The following is a 17,212-nucleotide window of genomic DNA, read 5'->3' on the forward strand; positions in this document are numbered from 1 at the left end:
GTGTTCTCTGCCAGGTTGGCAGGAAAATGACCCAGAGGAAGACCAAGATATAGGTGGATTGATATGGTACAAAGTGCCTTAGAAGATAGAAATATAAGATCCGATAATGTTGGAGTCTTGACAAGTAACAGACTGATTTGGAGGAAAATTGTAGATAGGAAGTTAGTAATGATGTAATTTTTTCATATAGTGCTGTCATATCCTGTACACTCCTAGAGGGTACATGGCAGGAATATGATGATGATGACTAATTTCTCCCTTATTCCATATAAATTTTAGTTGACTTAATACCATACCAGCTTTGTTGATTCTGTTTGTCTGTTTCAATATTTAATTTACCAGCTTCATTAAAAATCATGACTAAGTAACTGAAATGTTTTACTTGTTCTATAGGTTCTCCATTTATAATGCAGTTTATATTTTCAATGCTTCTGCCTATTTTCATTATCTTTGTCTTGTTATTGCTAACCTTCATACCATATCTATTACAACAGTTATTCAATTTAGTCAGGGAATCTTGCAGACTTGTAGCAGATTTATTTAGAAGTATAACATCCTCTGCATAAAGCAAAGAGCTGAGATTAACATCTCCAATTTTGATATCAGGTTTAACAATAATAAAAGGTAATTAGTAAATATTACCTATAATAAGTAATATGTAATAATAGGTAAAATAATAATAATAAATGAAAATGGAATTCTGCAACTTCAAACAGATGGATTTATTAGAGCTCAAACAGAGACTGAAGAAGAATTGTTTGAATGTTTCCCCACAGAAAAACACCCAAGCATATGAGATTTGGGATTAAAAATTATTTCAATGTTTGAAAGTACTTATATGCAAGAGGGCATTTTCTGAGATAAAATACATAAAGTCAAAACACAGGAACAGTATGACTAACTCTACTCCTGAACAATTACTTCAACTTTCAATGACAAGCATCAAAATAGACATGCAGTAACTTTTGGTGAAGTTTAATTGTCCATAGTGTTCTCAATTAAATGTAATTTGTTTTTGAAATTTTTAATTGTTATAATATTAATTAAAGAGCTTAAAGGTTTAATAAATTAAGCAGTACATCTTTATATTTACCTCATCTTATATATGTTTAAAATAAAAGCAGTCTGCCATTAATTTTTTAAATCTATGGTCTTTGGATTTTAAATTCTAAAAGAGTATGAGTGATCATGGAATCCCGTTAGGTTTTGGACAGCACTGCTCTTCCAAAATTGTAAAATACAAATTAAAACCACAATGGGCTAAGTACAGAACACAGTTGTAAACCACTGTGTCAAACTCCTCTTAGAATCAGCACCTCCACAGATCACTTTGATATCTATCAGTGAGCCACTCTCCTATCCATGTCACAAAGTTTATTTTGCATGCACATCCTTCCTCTCATATGGGATCTTGTCAAATGCTCTGGCTTTTAACAAGATACCACATGAGAGATCGTGGTATCCCCTTATCCATAATCTTTCCTGTCTTTCTATTACAAAATGTGAGAAGATTGCTAAAGTGTCCTTTAACAAAGCTATACTATCCTCTATAACAAATCTAAGTGCTAATTTACACACCTAAGGATTTGGGCCCATACTAGCTTCTCCAATAATTTAATCCAGCAATCTTGATTGGTTGTTTCAGTCAAAGTTCTACTGTTATATTACAATGTATTATTCTAGCAACAGATTATGCTTAGAAAGAGTAATAACAATTATTGGTCATCCCAAGTGAAATCATCAAGTTGCTGAGGCTGCATAATCTTTGATTTTGGTGAAAGCAAATTATTTGGTCACACTATCTAGGTTTCTCTTCATATCTTAATAATTATGGCAGCCATTTCTATGCAGGAGATCCACAAAATTTTACAATTTTAGAGGGTTTAAAAATAATCGCTGCTTATGTGACTACAAGGAGAAGGGAATGAAGAAGAATAACACTGTTAGATGAAATTGGAACTTGTGTGACTGATGCAGAAGACCCAGTAGAGTTGTTTATTGATTGTTGTCAGGGGGCGGCTCGTCTACAGAGGCCAGGACCCACCTATATTTGTATAACTAGCCTAATAATTGTAGTTTTAAAAAATGTTTCTTGTAATTATTATTTTTTGATCTATTTCTAACACGTTTTATTGTTTAATAAAAAAAATTACTGTAGTATTTTGTGGCAATATTGTATAACGTGACTTAGTACGGTCTCTACACGTATTTTATACGTGTAGAGTTCTACACGTATACACGTATTCTACACGTGTAGAACACAGGGCATTTTTGAGGCACGTGCACTAACGATCGTGTTTGTTTACCGGGTGCAACACTTATCTTGTCGCCAGTTTAGTCTGGCCCAGTCACTGCGTTTGTACGTAAATAGCGCGCAATTTCTTTCATTGTCTTATTATTTATTCTTGTTGTTGATCTGTTTTATTGTTTTTAGTGTGTTTAATTATTGTTGTCGTTTTTTGTTATAATTTATTTTAAAGTCTAAATTTTTATTACGTCCATAAACAACACATTTTAACTATGAACAAAATCGATAGTTTATTGGAAAAATGTTTCTCGTTATTAAGTCTAGAAGAAAAATTGGAAATGAGAAGACTTTCTGCATACCAACCCAGAGATGTGTGTATTACTCAACAAGATGGTAAAAAAACAAGAACATTTTATGTAACCTAGTTTGACAAGAAATCATGGCTTAGTGTGAGTGATGAAAAAAAATCTTTGTTCTGTTTTTATTGTGTTTTGTTTGGTGGCGAGAGTTTGTGGACACTCAGTGGTTGTAAAGACCTAAAATATCTTTCCGAGCGAATACAAAAACACGAGTTCAGTAAAATTCATATAAACAATGCAGTGCAATTGCAAATGTTTGGTAAAATGAACATCTTATCTTCCATTGATAAGGGATATCATCTTAATATAAAGAAACAATGAATTAGTTGACAAAAACAGACATACTTTATCAAGGATCATAGACTGCATAAAATTTTGTGGTGTATACATGAAATGCCATTAAGAGGACATGATGAAACCATCAATTCGAACAATCGAGGAGTGTTTTTAGATATGGTTTCATACACAGCTATATTAGATAGTGTTTTAAACGATCATCTTGAAAATTCAAAAGTAGTAAAAAATACTTCAAAAACTGACCAAAATGACATTTTAGACTGCAAGTATAAAGTGTATATAGAAGAAATTAAAAGTGAAATTGATAAAGCGAGTTTTGTTTCCTTGCAAGCAGACGAGACAACTGATGTATCTTGTCGTTCACAGTTCGTAATTATTTTGCGTTACCTAAAAGATTCTCAACCAGTTGAAAGGTTTCTAGCATTTATTGATGTTCTTGATAGGACTGCTACAGGACTTACAAATGTGTTAAAAGAAGAACTGAAATCTTTTAGTTGTTTTTGGCCCCTGGCTCCATCTGTTTCTATTGTCACCAGCTGCCACTGATTGTTGTATTGGGGTATTTCATGCAGGAAAAGAAAGTTTTATTACTGGATGGATGGAGAGAGTTCAAGGTTTAAAAGTGCATGAAGAGAAAGTGTTTCAAATACTATGTACTCTGGATGTCAATAAGGCAGTGGGACTGGATTGGATCTCACCATATTAAAAGAGAATGTACTAAGAAACTGCTCCATTGACCTGGTTTTTCAATGAGTAAGATAATACAGATACAAGAGGTTGGCTTGACATGATGAAAGAGTCAAACTATAGACCAGTTTGAAGATTTTGGAGGAATTAGTGAAAGTTTGCATACAGTATGGCATACGGGAGTAATGTTATATGTGAGGGTCAGTACGGATTTGTTAAGGGGCACTCTTGTTTCAGTAATCAGAACTTTTTATAACAATAAAACAAGAGCAGCTGATAAGAAAAACATATACCACCATCTTTTTGGATTTTACAAAAGCATCCATTTACAAAGGGAGTTCCACATTATTAGCTGATTAAGATACAGCATATGAGGTTATATATCAGGTTAGTAAATTGGCCTTCCGACAGATACCAGAGTAGTGTACAATGAAGCAGTGTCAAGAAAGTGGAAGGTCACAAGTGTAGCTGCGGAGGGCCAGTAGTGGGACATGTATTGTTTAAACTTGTATATCAATAATATTGTCAAAGGAATGTAGGGAGATAATCAGTTGTTTGCAGATTATGTAAAGTCAGTAAGCATTATTAGTAATAATGCTGATGCGGTGGCCTTTCTGAAGGATTTGAATAAGCTAGACAGACAGACAAAGGAATGGAGATGTCAGTTTAATGCAAGTAAATGTAAGGTCTTGAAATTTGGGATCCACATTGGAAGCTGCAACTCTGTTGGTGGTATTAGAGGAGGTAGAGGAGGTAAGGGATCTTGGGGTGGTGATTGACAGAAATCTGAAGTTTAAGGAAACACATTGCAAAGGTGGTGAAGGTAATCACCACCTTTGCAATGCTGATCAACATCATCATTGCACCAGAGGACTGCAGCAATGATGATGTTGATCAGCAGAACTAGAAGAGTGGTGATTGCATTGTATAAAGCCTGATCAGATCACAATTCATTTTTTTCAATGAAAAAAAGGTTTAAATCAAGGCGATTTGAGTCATACATATTCCACTATATTATGTATAAACCAAACATACAAAAAAATAGATATAAATTCAACTTAAGACCAGCAGGATAAAGTACAAAATGGGGAAAAGAGAACTTGGAACACTTACAACAGGTGACCAACAGCTTGAATCTTGAAAAAAATTAGTACTGAAAATGCAAATAAGAAATCAAAAAAGTACATGCCTAGAAACATTAAAATGCTTCTAGGCATTGTGGCAGTGAAAAGTACAGCAAAAAATAGCAGTAAAAAAAAAAAAAATTAGAAACTGGACAATTTGGAAATAAGCTGCAACTGGTAGTAAAGCCTTCCAAAATTGTAAAAATGATGTGGATCTGCTATATAAAAAAAAAAATTAAAAAAAAGCTGCCATAATTAATAGGATGCCAGGAAAAATGAAGAAAAATTTTCTTCCATCTAAAGCAGTGGTTCTCAAACTGGGTGCCGCGGCACCCTAGGGTGCTGCAAGTATGCCACAAGGGTGCCGCAAAATTTTGAATCGTTTCTTTGAAAAAAGCAAAATATTCAATTGCCACAAATAACTAAATCAAAAAAAAAAATTATATATTTTGATTTTAATGGATGAAGCGTATATAAAAATTATCATTTTTTGTATCACTCTTATATTATATCCTGGGATTTCATTAGATCACTGCGTGTCGTAGTAGCTAGATATGTGACAGCACATAAATACTGGGGAAAATGAACTAATGAATGGTTAGTTGTCCTGCTGTCTGTTTTAGTATTTCTCTGTTCAGTGTGACAAGTATTATACACGATCATTTTCCCCTAAACAAAAATCATGAGTCTTTTGTCATCGGCGAGAATAAACAAAGTACGATATTAAAGTCGTTAAATTCAGTGAGTAGAGGTTTTTCTTATTGTTATATATTCCAACTATAACGAGAGACATCGTAAACAAATGTTTTTCTTTTTTCCATCCAGAAAAAAAAATTATTTACTTGAAATAAATTTTAAAATAAAATATTAAAGTTACATATGCCCTTCAAAATCATGAATAATTTTTTCCTTAAAAAAAAGAAGAAGTGAAGATTCTGACGATCAAGAAATGTCTACTTGTAGCAAAGCTAACGAACCAATTCGCACTAATAAATTATTAAAAACTGATACTTGCATTAATGAAGATTTGACTATTTTTAACGTTCAGCAACAAAAAAGCAGTAATGAAACAACAGAAACAGAAAGAATAAGTTCATGTAAAAAGGGAACAATGAAAATAATGTAAAAACTCGTTTATATCAAGAGAGCTATCTAAAAATCAGATTTACGTGGTGTGGTGATAAATTAATTCCCAGACCTAAGTGTATTTTGTGCGGTTTGGTTCTATCAAATGAGGCTATGGTTCCTAGCAAATTATTGCGACATTTCTCCACAAAACATGACAACTTGTCGAACAAAAATCCTGAATATTTCAAAGAGTTAATAAGATTACAAGAAAAACAAAGTAAAAGTTTTGTAAGAAAGTTTACAATTTACGACCGAGTTCAAGAAGCGAGTTATTTAGTCGCTGAAATAATTGCGAAGGAAATGAAGCCTCATACTATTGGCGAAACCTTGATTCGTCCGGCCTGTTCAGCAATTGTGAGAACAATTTTTGGTACTGAGGCAGAAGAAAAAATAAAGAAGATTCCATTATCAAATGATACTATGAGTAGACATATTAATGATCTGTCAGTCGATATTGAAAAGTCAGTTATAACCAAAATAATCGAATCAAAATTTTTCAGTTTGCAGTTAGATGAGTCAACTGATATCGGTGGTAAAGCACACTTACTTGTTTTTTTACTCGATTCATTGAAGATGATAATATTATCAAAGAATTTCTATGCTGCAAGGAATTCGAAAAAACTATGACGGGAAAAGATGTTTTTGATATAATGAACACATATTTTAATACAAATGGTCTATCTTGGAAAACTTGTGTGGATATATGTACAGATGGTGCACCTTCTATAGTTGGAATTACAAAAGGGTTTGTTTCCTTTGCTAGAAAAGAAAATGAGAAGATTATAACGACTCATTGCTTCATTCATCGTGAATCATTGGTGGCAAAGACAATAGGCTTGGAATTAAAAAGTGTATTAGAAGAAATCATTCAGATGGTTAATTATATCAAGGCCAGACCATTAAAATCTAGAATATTTGCAGGACTATGTGAAGAGATGCAATCTCATTAAAAGAATCTTCTTCTTCATACCGAAGTAAGATGGCTTTCAAAAGGTCGCATATTGGATTTTTTTGAATTTAAAGAAGAAATATTAATGTTTTTCCAAAATGAAGACAAACCAGAATTCTATAAATTATTACAAGATGATTTTTGGTGTTCCAAACTAGCCTATTTAACAGACATATTTGGTCATCTGAACAAGCTGAACTCAAACATGCAAGGAAGAAATGAGAATATTTTGACATCTTCAGATAAAATTAAAGCTTTTAAAGATAAAATAAAAATGTGGAAGATAAAATTAAGCACCAACAATGTAGAAATGTTCCTTAAAGTTGCCTCCAGAAAATGCAAGAACACTGATCTGCAAAAGCTTATTTACATTCATTTAACATCGTTAGAAGAAAAAATTGACCATTATTTTCCAGACATTTCAGTCAATTTATACGATTGGATTCGAAATCCATTTGTAGAGTCAACATCAGCAATGAATGAGTTAAGTCTTATAGAAGCCAAAAAATTAATTGATATAAGTAATGATCGTACATTGAGATTGAAGCATTCAGAAACGTGTCTGAATTCATTTTGAATAACAACTATGAAGGAGTACCCCAATATAGGATTCAAAGCAATTAACATCTTATTGTAATTTTCTACATCTTATTTGTGTAAACTGGGTTTTTCTGCACTCATAAATATTAAAACAAAGAAGAGAGAAAGACTAAAGGCCCTTGAAAATGAGATGAGAATATATCTCTCAAAAACAAGGCCTAATATCAAAGAACAGTTGAAAAGAACTAATATCATTATAGAAATATGCAAACAACACCAGGCACATATTTCACATTAAGTTCAATTATCTGAACCTTTATAATAGCTTTTGTTTTGTATGTTTTTGGGCTGTTTGAAAATAAACCAATTTAGTTTAAATAAAATCTGTTTTCTTTTAAACATGCTTTCCTTCATATCTTTAGTATCTGTAATATTAATTTATTTATGGGTTATATATGCGAGTCTTTCAGAATCAATTAATCAGCACTTTACTCTCTATAAAAAGCAAATAATACTAGGGGTGCCGTGAAATTTATTGATTGATTTTAGTGTGCCGCCAGACAAAAAAAGTTTGAGAACCACTGATCTAAAGGATAGGATAACCAAATAATTTACTTTTGTCAGAAGACAAAATTATGCAGCTTCAAATTAATTTTTGATTTGATGATTTCATATTGAATAACCCTTATAGAAAATTTCAGTTCCTGCTCACGAAACCCTAAAAGGAGAATTATTTTCTTTCTGAATTTGCATAATGTACATTTATTTCAGTAACAATAATGATAATAATAATAATAATAATAAAATTAACTTACCGTCCTTCAAGATGATCAAAATCTAACAGTGACAGTTCTTTACTGTCATGTGAAAGATAAATAGTGTCTACATCCTATGACCAAAAAGAGACGATGTGTTCATATTTCATTATTCATTAAATTTTAATTTGTTAATTTAAAATATTTCATTTCTAATGAAACTTTTTCTAATTTCACTTTTAATGCTATATAGAAAATAAAACAAAATGCAATGTAAGAGTATGAAAAACACTTTCAAATTTGTTCCAAAAATCAGATATAAAAATACAACTAAGTCTATTTAATAGAATGGAACTATCCTTATGTTTGTTACTGAATATAAATTACCTAACGAAATAGTCATTAGTTTTATATATTAGAATATGCAGTCAGAACATACCTGAATTTTTGGAGGCAAAGATGATACGTTTGGTATAGAATTTGATAATAGTATCAAAAATAGTATTAGACTGGTAATGCGCAGATATGGAACCAATAAATCTACTCTATAATATAAAATGATAAGCCTTTTTTTTTGTAACATTTTGGTGTCACATTTTTTGTCGAGTTATTTGAAATGTTTTGAAACTCAGAGCTACCCTGAGTGTCAAGTCTTCAAAATTTAAGTCATCAGAATTCAAGAACAGGCCTACCAGTCCGGAACTCAGGGGATTGGGAGCCATAGGCTCCGCAGAACCCTCCTTTCAAGTCTTCAAAATTCGAATCATCTGAATTCAAGGAGAACAGGCCTACCAGTCTAGAACTCGGGAGGGGGGGGGGGTGAGCCGTATGCACCCAGGGGTCACCTTTCGAGTTTTCAAAATTCGAGTCACCAGCATTCAAGAAGAATCGGCCTACCAGTCCAGAACTCGGGGCGTTGGGTGCCTTAGGCATCAGAGTCCCCCCCCCCCCCCCCAGTAAGAAGATAAAATGCCAATATTGTGACATACATAATAAAGAAGATGAAAAAATAAAAAAAAATTAGAGATTTAAAAAGATAAGTAAGGCATTAAAAACAAGTCCTGTAGTAATATATGGCAAGCCAGTACTGTGACAGTGTGTTGGCTGGAAAATGAAAACTTGCTATATGCTTCCCAACTGCCTAACAAGATAAAGGTGTTAAGTGGAACTGTGCTGGTTTGATGGTAATGATGAGTAATTTATCATATTTAACTGCCATGAGGGAGAGATCAGAGGAGATCTTTTTTGTGTTGATAGTGCACTAATCAGTTCTTACAGCAATATATTGCTCTGAATATATTGTAATATAACTAACCCAATCCCACTTAGTGCTTTATCTTGTTTCCATACAGCAAGTTCACAGCACGATTTCACTTTCTCATACTGAATGTTGGTTCCTCCAAAAGGAATAACATGTCATATATATGTTATACCTTATTATGTATTGCTACGTTTTTAATTTGTCAATTCTTATCTTTATAAAACCATTATTTTTTCTGATATATTGTTTTTTATCATTTTCATTTATTTCTGCACCAATTTTGTAATTTTATCTTCTTATTTACTGGTTCTGCCTTCATGTTATTTCTAATTTAATACTATTTGCAGTGTCATTACCAAATCCAATGCCAAATGAAGCATCATTCATACTTCCAAAAATTCAGGTATGTTTAACTTCATACTTTTTTTTCTAAATACAATCACACCCCGAAGTTACGTGGTAGGTGGGACCAACAAAAAGCACATATACAAACATACAATTGGGACCAAAGGTTTACAAAAACACCTATATTTTTTAAGAAATATAATCATAATTGTAGTTTTTTGTACATAAAAAAAGAAAGTTATTTCGATGACGATGGTTTCATAAAATCTAATAGATTCGTCAGATGGCATGATGTCTTTTTCTTGTCACGCAAAATTTCTTCATAGCAAGCTAATGTTTTTTTTTATTCCTTGTCTTGTGGCTACAATTCATTCCTTGTTAGAATCTATGTCCTCCAAAATCTGTAAACCTTTCTTTTATGATTGTTCTTACTGTGGATTCCTGTAGATTGAACTTCTTTGCTAGCTCACATATTTTCATTCTACCTTCAAAATCCTTAATGTTGTGTTTTGCTTCCAAAGTCAATGTTTTTCTTTTCTTGCTAGCTGTAGAAGAATCGGACTTGCTTCTTTTGGAAGACATTATTATTTTTTATGTGATAAAATTTTTATCAAGAACATAACATTAAACAATCGCAAGGTTTGTAGATTATAAAAATTGTGTATGAATGGAGACGGCACGAAACACGTCAGTGCTTGTTCACAGCATGTGCGACACTGGCGAATGCAGCCGACGCCAGTAAGATACGACTAGTGGTGAGGCATGTAGTGGGACGGGAATACGTACATATAAGAAACCGCATAACTCCGGATTCGCATAAGTCGGGGTATGATTGTATATAAAATTCAAATAATGGTCATTTCTTCAGTGATTCAAAATTTATATTCAGCAACAAGGTATTAACACATAGCCTACCACCGGATACATAAGAGTAGCTACATTCCATTTAAATATGCTTTGCTTTTTTACTTTTAATATATAAAACAAATTATAGGAAACTGGGTTTATTTTGTCATTTAAACAAAATATGAAAATTTAAACCACAAACTAATTTTACCACCTGGGACTTTTGGCTTCTTCAAGGTAAAATACATACAAAGATGACAAGTAATAAATACAAATTGACATAAAACGATGAATGAAGCCATTATGGTATAAACAACTAAAATAATCTTCAACTGATTTACTTTTTTAAAATGCTGTAGAGACAGCGAAGCATGACATAATCATGTTTTCTAACATGGTTTGGAGATTATATGTTGAAAGTTATAAATTAAAGATACCAAAAAATTATATTCTTTGTTTAATCCTTTATCCAAGTGTAAGCAAACAAAGTTGGAGTGTGAAGTAGCTTGACGTGCAACTCATATAGGCTAATGACTTCACATCACTTGCCTTAGTATCCCATAATGCAAAGCAAATATCCTTACAGACATGTACATTGCAATGCATTATGGGAAGGGTCACTACCCAGGCTGGTTTCAACCTTTATTGAGGTCTCATCAATGGGAGCCAGATGCAGAAGCGATCCCAAGTTGAAGTAATGCCAAAGTCATATTTTGGTTTGGAGATTAGGTGAAAAATTGGAGTTAGGTATGTGCAGTGATCTAATCAATGATTTCTAAATATCACTTGGGATAAGTTTTTGGTTTTGACTGAGTGGGCCACATGAAAAAAATGTGACTTATTTAAAAGAAAGAAATCTTTTAAATATGTCACAGAGGCTTTGTCCCAATCATTATCATAATGTGTGCCAGAAGAGTGGCAATCCAGAGCTGATCTTTCTTATCTGTTATAAGCCACACATTAAGGTATTTCTCCTTATTTCAAACCTTCAAGAAGTCTGACCTGTGTAGGGGTGACCACAGGATGGTTGCATATTTTTGGGCATGTATTTTAGAAAAATATAAATGCAAGAAACTGTTTCACTTTTTTGAAACATTGTAGAGAATGGAATAATCCCAAGATCCCTGTTTATTAAAAAACATACTCGTTCCAAAAGAACTAGACATATTTATCATACAGCCTCTCCTAAAGGAAAGAATTCAGTTTACAAGATGTGACTATCCCTAAATTGGAGTTATTCTGCATTGTTCTTTAGCTAACTCATTAAGTGTTGATATATGGCAGTGGTGTTCAACCTTTTTTACTATGCAAGCTACTTTTCTATAATAAGTTATTCGGCAATCTACTCTCTTATATAGATCACATTCCCCCAACCTGATATCTGATTACGCACAAATAAACAACTAAAAATAAACAATTAAAAAAAAAATACACAACTAAAAATTTTACTTGTGTATTTAAAAATTTATTTATCACTTTTAATTATTTTAATACAACAAAAAAAAAAAAAAAAATATATATATATATATATATATTGGAATAAAATATTTATTTCTCTATTTTGGAAAACCAAAGTTAGAAAAAACAACAGATTGATTGCAAACTCACAAGTTACAGAAAATGCTCGTTGATTAAAAAAAAAAAAAAGTTAATGTGAAATTTGGCATTGTTTGGACCTCGCAATATTTTCATAGTCAAGTTGATATGAAGAAGTGGCCAATCGCAGACAATCATCCAAATGATCATTTGTAATTTGCTTTCTTAATTAATTTTTTATAACGGTCATATTTGAAAAAGCGGATTCTGACAAGTATGTCGATCCGAAACATGACAGAATTTTTCGCGCAATATCAGTTAATATTGGGAATTTTTCATGTGCATACTTATATTGATGTTTCTATGTGATTTATGCTTAATTAGTTGTTTACTTAAATCTATCCTTTCTTACCTAAACCTTATACAATCAAAATCCTACTGGCTGCTCTATTGTTATATATTTACCTTTCGTTATTTATTCTTTCTTCTCTTACTTTAATCTTATTCTTATATCTATGATTGTTTCCTCTTTCGATACTGGCGAATTTATATTTTGCTGCGCCAGCCAGTATCCTATAGTAGAAAAGATCCTTACTCAGGGAGACAATACTAGATTCTTAGCTTTCTTACACAATATCTTATTTAAACTGCCGTATAGATTCAGATTATTGCAGTCATGACCTAAATCTATATTTATATTCACTCTCTAAATCCTTCCCGCCAAAATAGGTTCTATTTTTATAATAAGGTTCAGGTTCAGGTAAATATGACATGTTTATTGGAATATCTAAAACACAATACAAAATTCATACATTCAATTATGCTCAATACTAAATAAAACTCGAATTAAGAGGTTAACACTTTCTAAATTAATTAAATCTTATAAAGCATGCTAAACACGGTAACTGCATATTGGGATAGATAGCAAATGATATGAAGTTAAGCTAAATACCTTTCAGTAGTATAACTCGCAAGAGAAAACTAACAAACATTCTAATGTTACTGAGATACTAAATTCTACTATTCTTATCACATCAAGTTAATCCTATCACATACAAAATTTGCAAAAAGATCTCTTCCAAACAATTCTTCTTACTCTCAAAGGAGGTTAACTTTCTAAATAGAGACTGTCCACAGAGTTCTTTAGAATACAGTTCTTAATTTCACATTCATAAACAATCTTCTCTTTTCTAATGAATTTTCGCAGAACGACACAGAACCGTGTCGTTCTGCACCATGTGTATGTCTGGATACTTCTCATCTATTGGCTGTCCATACGCCAACGTAGGGATTATGCTATCTTCATTCCTTCTGCCGAAAAACGGACTCAAATCTTTGTGTTTCAGGAACAACTCGATGGGACTTTTCAGCAACGGCTTGATTCTGCTAGGACTGGAAATTTTACCTTCAGATTTGCATAGAATCCTACTTCATTTTAAAAATGCTCGCAGTCCAACATCTTATCACAGACTTTACCCCCCCCCCTTACGCGAAACTGCCCACTAACTTCCGAACCACCAAAACAGGAAAACATTACAACCAGAGAGAGCCTTCTGATACGGGTTCAACCCCTTATATTCTTCTATAGAGTGCTCTCTTTTCTCAGTCCCCTATACGCTGTTATACTTGGATTCACAGAATACATGGCAACGTAATTTTCCAAGTAAGCTATAGCCACTAGCGTTACGCTGTACACGTGTAGCTTTATGCCTTCCAGGAATTATTACTTAGCAACTTTTTAGATGACTCACAGTAAATTTTACGTCTTAAGTGAGGCTTAAATTAAAATCAGATTATCTCTCTTTTTTAGACATACTTAAAATGAAATCTTAATATAATCACCACAGCTTAAATATAAGGTACTTAAAATAAAGAATACAAATTTAACATAAAGTGAAGAAGTTTCACTTTTAATTACAACTGATGTGCAGGTATTTCTCTTTGCCAGGCAAGTTTTATATGTTAGGTTCTAAATGAATGATTTCTTTCCAAGATTCCTTCATTTAGGATCTAACAGTGTGTTAAAAAATCTGGATATTTGTCATCGTTTTTACATAATGAAACGAAGCCTGATTTATTACTTATCATTGCAGGAGCACCATCAGTAGTAATAGACACAAGTTTAAAAGACGGAAGTTTGTGTTGTTTCACAAATTCATCAAATGCCGAAAAAATGTCTTCTCCCCTAGTCCTTCCCAATAATGGTATAATTTTCAAGTTCTTCTTTACTTGAATAATCTTGAAATACCATGCGAATAAATACCATTAACTGACCAACATCGGTGAAGTCATTTGATTCATCAAATTGTAATGAAAACGCAACACACTGGTGAATGTCTGACATTAATCTGGCCTGGAAACTTTTCTCCGGCAATTTGAAACCTTGTCTGTCGCCTAGAAGTAGTCTCTCGCTCTAGCGGTCTCGAACCGAGAAGCTCCTTTCTGGAAGCAGGAAACTCCTCTCTCAAGCAACGTGGATCCGGTCAGTCTCTCTGATGGCGACTCTGGACCGGGCGGCCTCCTCTCTGGCAGCAATTCTGGAACCGGGACCCCTTATGCCTTCAGACCCTTTTTATTAGGCCTCCTCTGAGACCTCGCATGAAGTTTGGCAACCCCCTAAGAATCGGTATGAGTCTTTCATCTTAAGTTTCAAGTTCGACGCGCCTTTTGTTCTCTTCCGCTTTCTTTTGATTGTAAGTTGCCGGCCATCGGAAAGTTGTTTGAACTCTTTCTGACTGACTTCAGAGATGTTTACACTTAGAGCCTGCAAGTCTTTCTCATTCATACAAGTTTCAATAACAATCTTTCTAATGCCGCCATGTATAGCTTCAGCAACAAAAACATTGCCTTTGTTTTTTTACACTCACATATTCTTATTAAAGCAGTATATACAGTTAGCTTCAAAAGAGTTATTTACAAAAACATCTAATACAAACTATACTGAGACAAACAAAGTTCATTTTTTTACAATATTCACATGGAACTTAACCTAAGTAAAAAATCGATGTAATGTGCTTTGGAATATTTAAGATACAATCAAGTTTTTACACTTTGCTTATAATCGTATTCACTCAGCTCGCTGTTTGACTTCCACTGATCCAAATTGATTCATTTACCCAAACTTATAAGAAAATTACTGATTTGACAATTTTAACAAAAAATAAACAAACAATAGCAATACACTTAAAGCGAATTAAAAATAATACAAAATAATGATAAATAATAATAATGATAGCGAAAGTTGGACGCATGTTAGTCCGAAAGTACAGAAACAAAGAAAGATAAATGAGAGTGAAAGTGAGAAGAATGATAGTGAAAGTTGGACGTATGTTGGACCGAAGGTACGGAAACAAAGAAGGATGAATGAGAGGGAATGTGAGAAGAGGGGGTCGAGAGTTAGAAAGTTAGAAAGATTTAATGATAGAGAGAATGTGTCGCGAGGTTCGGAAAGTAAATTAGATTGGATGAGGCAAGAAATGAAATGGATGCAGAATGAAATTAAGAGAATTCAGGTCAAAACTATTAAAATAAATCATGATGGCATGAAAGAGTTAACGAAAGATGAGCGAGTGGCGTTGTATGGCGACTCCATTATTAAAGGTGTGCTAGAGGATAAAATGCACAAGGTATGTTTTCCAGGCGGTAAAATAAGTAGAGTGATTGAGGCATTGGATATGAGGCGGGAGCGAGCAAAAGAGTTAATTGTATTAATTGGTACAAATGATTTGAGAGAGAACAAAGAGCATGTCAAAATGAATGTCAAGAGACTGCTTAGAAAGATAAAAGAGAATAGTGTGACAGGAAGGGTGGTCAGTGTTGCCTAGGCATGATTGTGGTGAAATGAGGCGGAGAGCAAGGATTATGAATGGTATTCTGGCTGAAATGTGTGAGGAGATGGGTGTACAGTTTGTTAATGTGTGGAATGAGTTTGAGGGACGAAGTGAGCTGTATGGGAGCGATGGACTGCATTTGAGTGGTTATGGTGTGAGTCGCTTGGAGAGACTGCTGCTGGAAGGTAGAGAAGTGAATAGAGAAAATGAATCAGATCGAGAGGGGAGTGATGTGGAAGAGCAGGAGAGTAAGACAGGAGAGATTGAAGAAGTGGAAATGAATGGAGAGGTGAGTGGTATGAGTATAGAAAATGAGAGAATGGGTGTGCAAGAGGAGCAGGGAAACGGGGAGGCCCAGGGTGGACAGGGATACACAGCGTGAGAAAGGTGGATGCTCCAAGAGGAGGTGAGAGCATGTGTAAGCAGGAAAGTAATGGGATGACCAGGGATCAAGAGGAAACAGATGTTGTTGCAAAGGGTTCTAAAATGAAGAAGCAGAAAGAGAAATGCCCCCAGTCCAGCATGGAGAGAGCACATCGAGTGAATGGTATCAGTGGAACTAGCTGTAGATCCAGAAATGAGTTGTTGTGTTTGTATACCAATGCTAGAAGCATAAGAAACAAGGCGGATGAAATGGTTGCACTAATTGTGTCTGTGTACCCAGAGATTGTTGGAATAAGTGAGACATGGTTAGATGAGGACGACATCCTGACAGGAATAGAGATGGAAAGGTATGATGTGTTTCGTGAGGATAGAAGGGATAAAAAGGGAGGGGGAGTGCTATTGATGATAGAGAAAGAGTTATGTCCATACAAGGTAGAGATGCAAGAGGGAAATAGGGCCAGTGGTTTTGAGGCAGTATGGTGTGAGATAGAGGTGAATAGAATCAAATACTTGGTGGGATGTTGTTATAGACCTGGTAATGTGGATGGTGGTGATAGTGAAATGTATAGTCAAATAAGCCAAGCAAATAAGAAAAGGGTGATCATTATGGGTGATTTTAATTATGGCAATATAGACTGGATTGAAGAGATAGCGACTGGAAGTAAAGAAAATGAGTTTCTTGAGTTTTTGAGGGATAACTACCTCAGACAGTATGTAACAGAGGGCACACGAGGATTAAGGGTCTTGGATTTGGTCATCTCATCGGAGGATGTAATTATAAATGAGGTGTCAAATCATCCACCAATTGGTGAAAGTGACCATGAGGTGATTACCTGGGTGGTTCCCAGCAGTGCAAGGACCCCTGTGAAAAAAGGGTATATGTGGAACTACAAGGGGGGGTGATTATGAAGAGCTCAGGAGAC

The 17,212-nt window shown here is 33.8% G+C and overlaps 1 protein-coding gene across 2 annotated transcripts in view; it reads right to left on the bottom strand.

The window, feature by feature from the left end:
- The window catches only part of LRR (capping protein regulator and myosin 1 linker 1 leucine rich repeat protein), a 917,109-nt gene that overhangs the window by 769,280 nt on the left and 130,617 nt on the right, over positions 1–17,212 (bottom strand). For both annotated transcript variants that reach the window (XM_090401192.1, XM_090401191.1), the window contains exon 7: positions 8,148–8,221. In XM_090401192.1, the coding sequence (XP_090257318.1) occupies positions 8,148–8,221 (74 nt within the window). The remainder of the gene's footprint in view (positions 1–8,147; positions 8,222–17,212) is intronic.

This window comes from Typopeltis vanoorti, chromosome 12 (assembly GCF_054136105.1).
Source record: "Typopeltis vanoorti isolate ZY-2024b chromosome 12, IOZ_Tvanoo_1.0, whole genome shotgun sequence".
In the NCBI taxonomy this organism is placed as follows: Eukaryota; Metazoa; Arthropoda; class Arachnida; order Uropygi; family Thelyphonidae; genus Typopeltis; species Typopeltis vanoorti.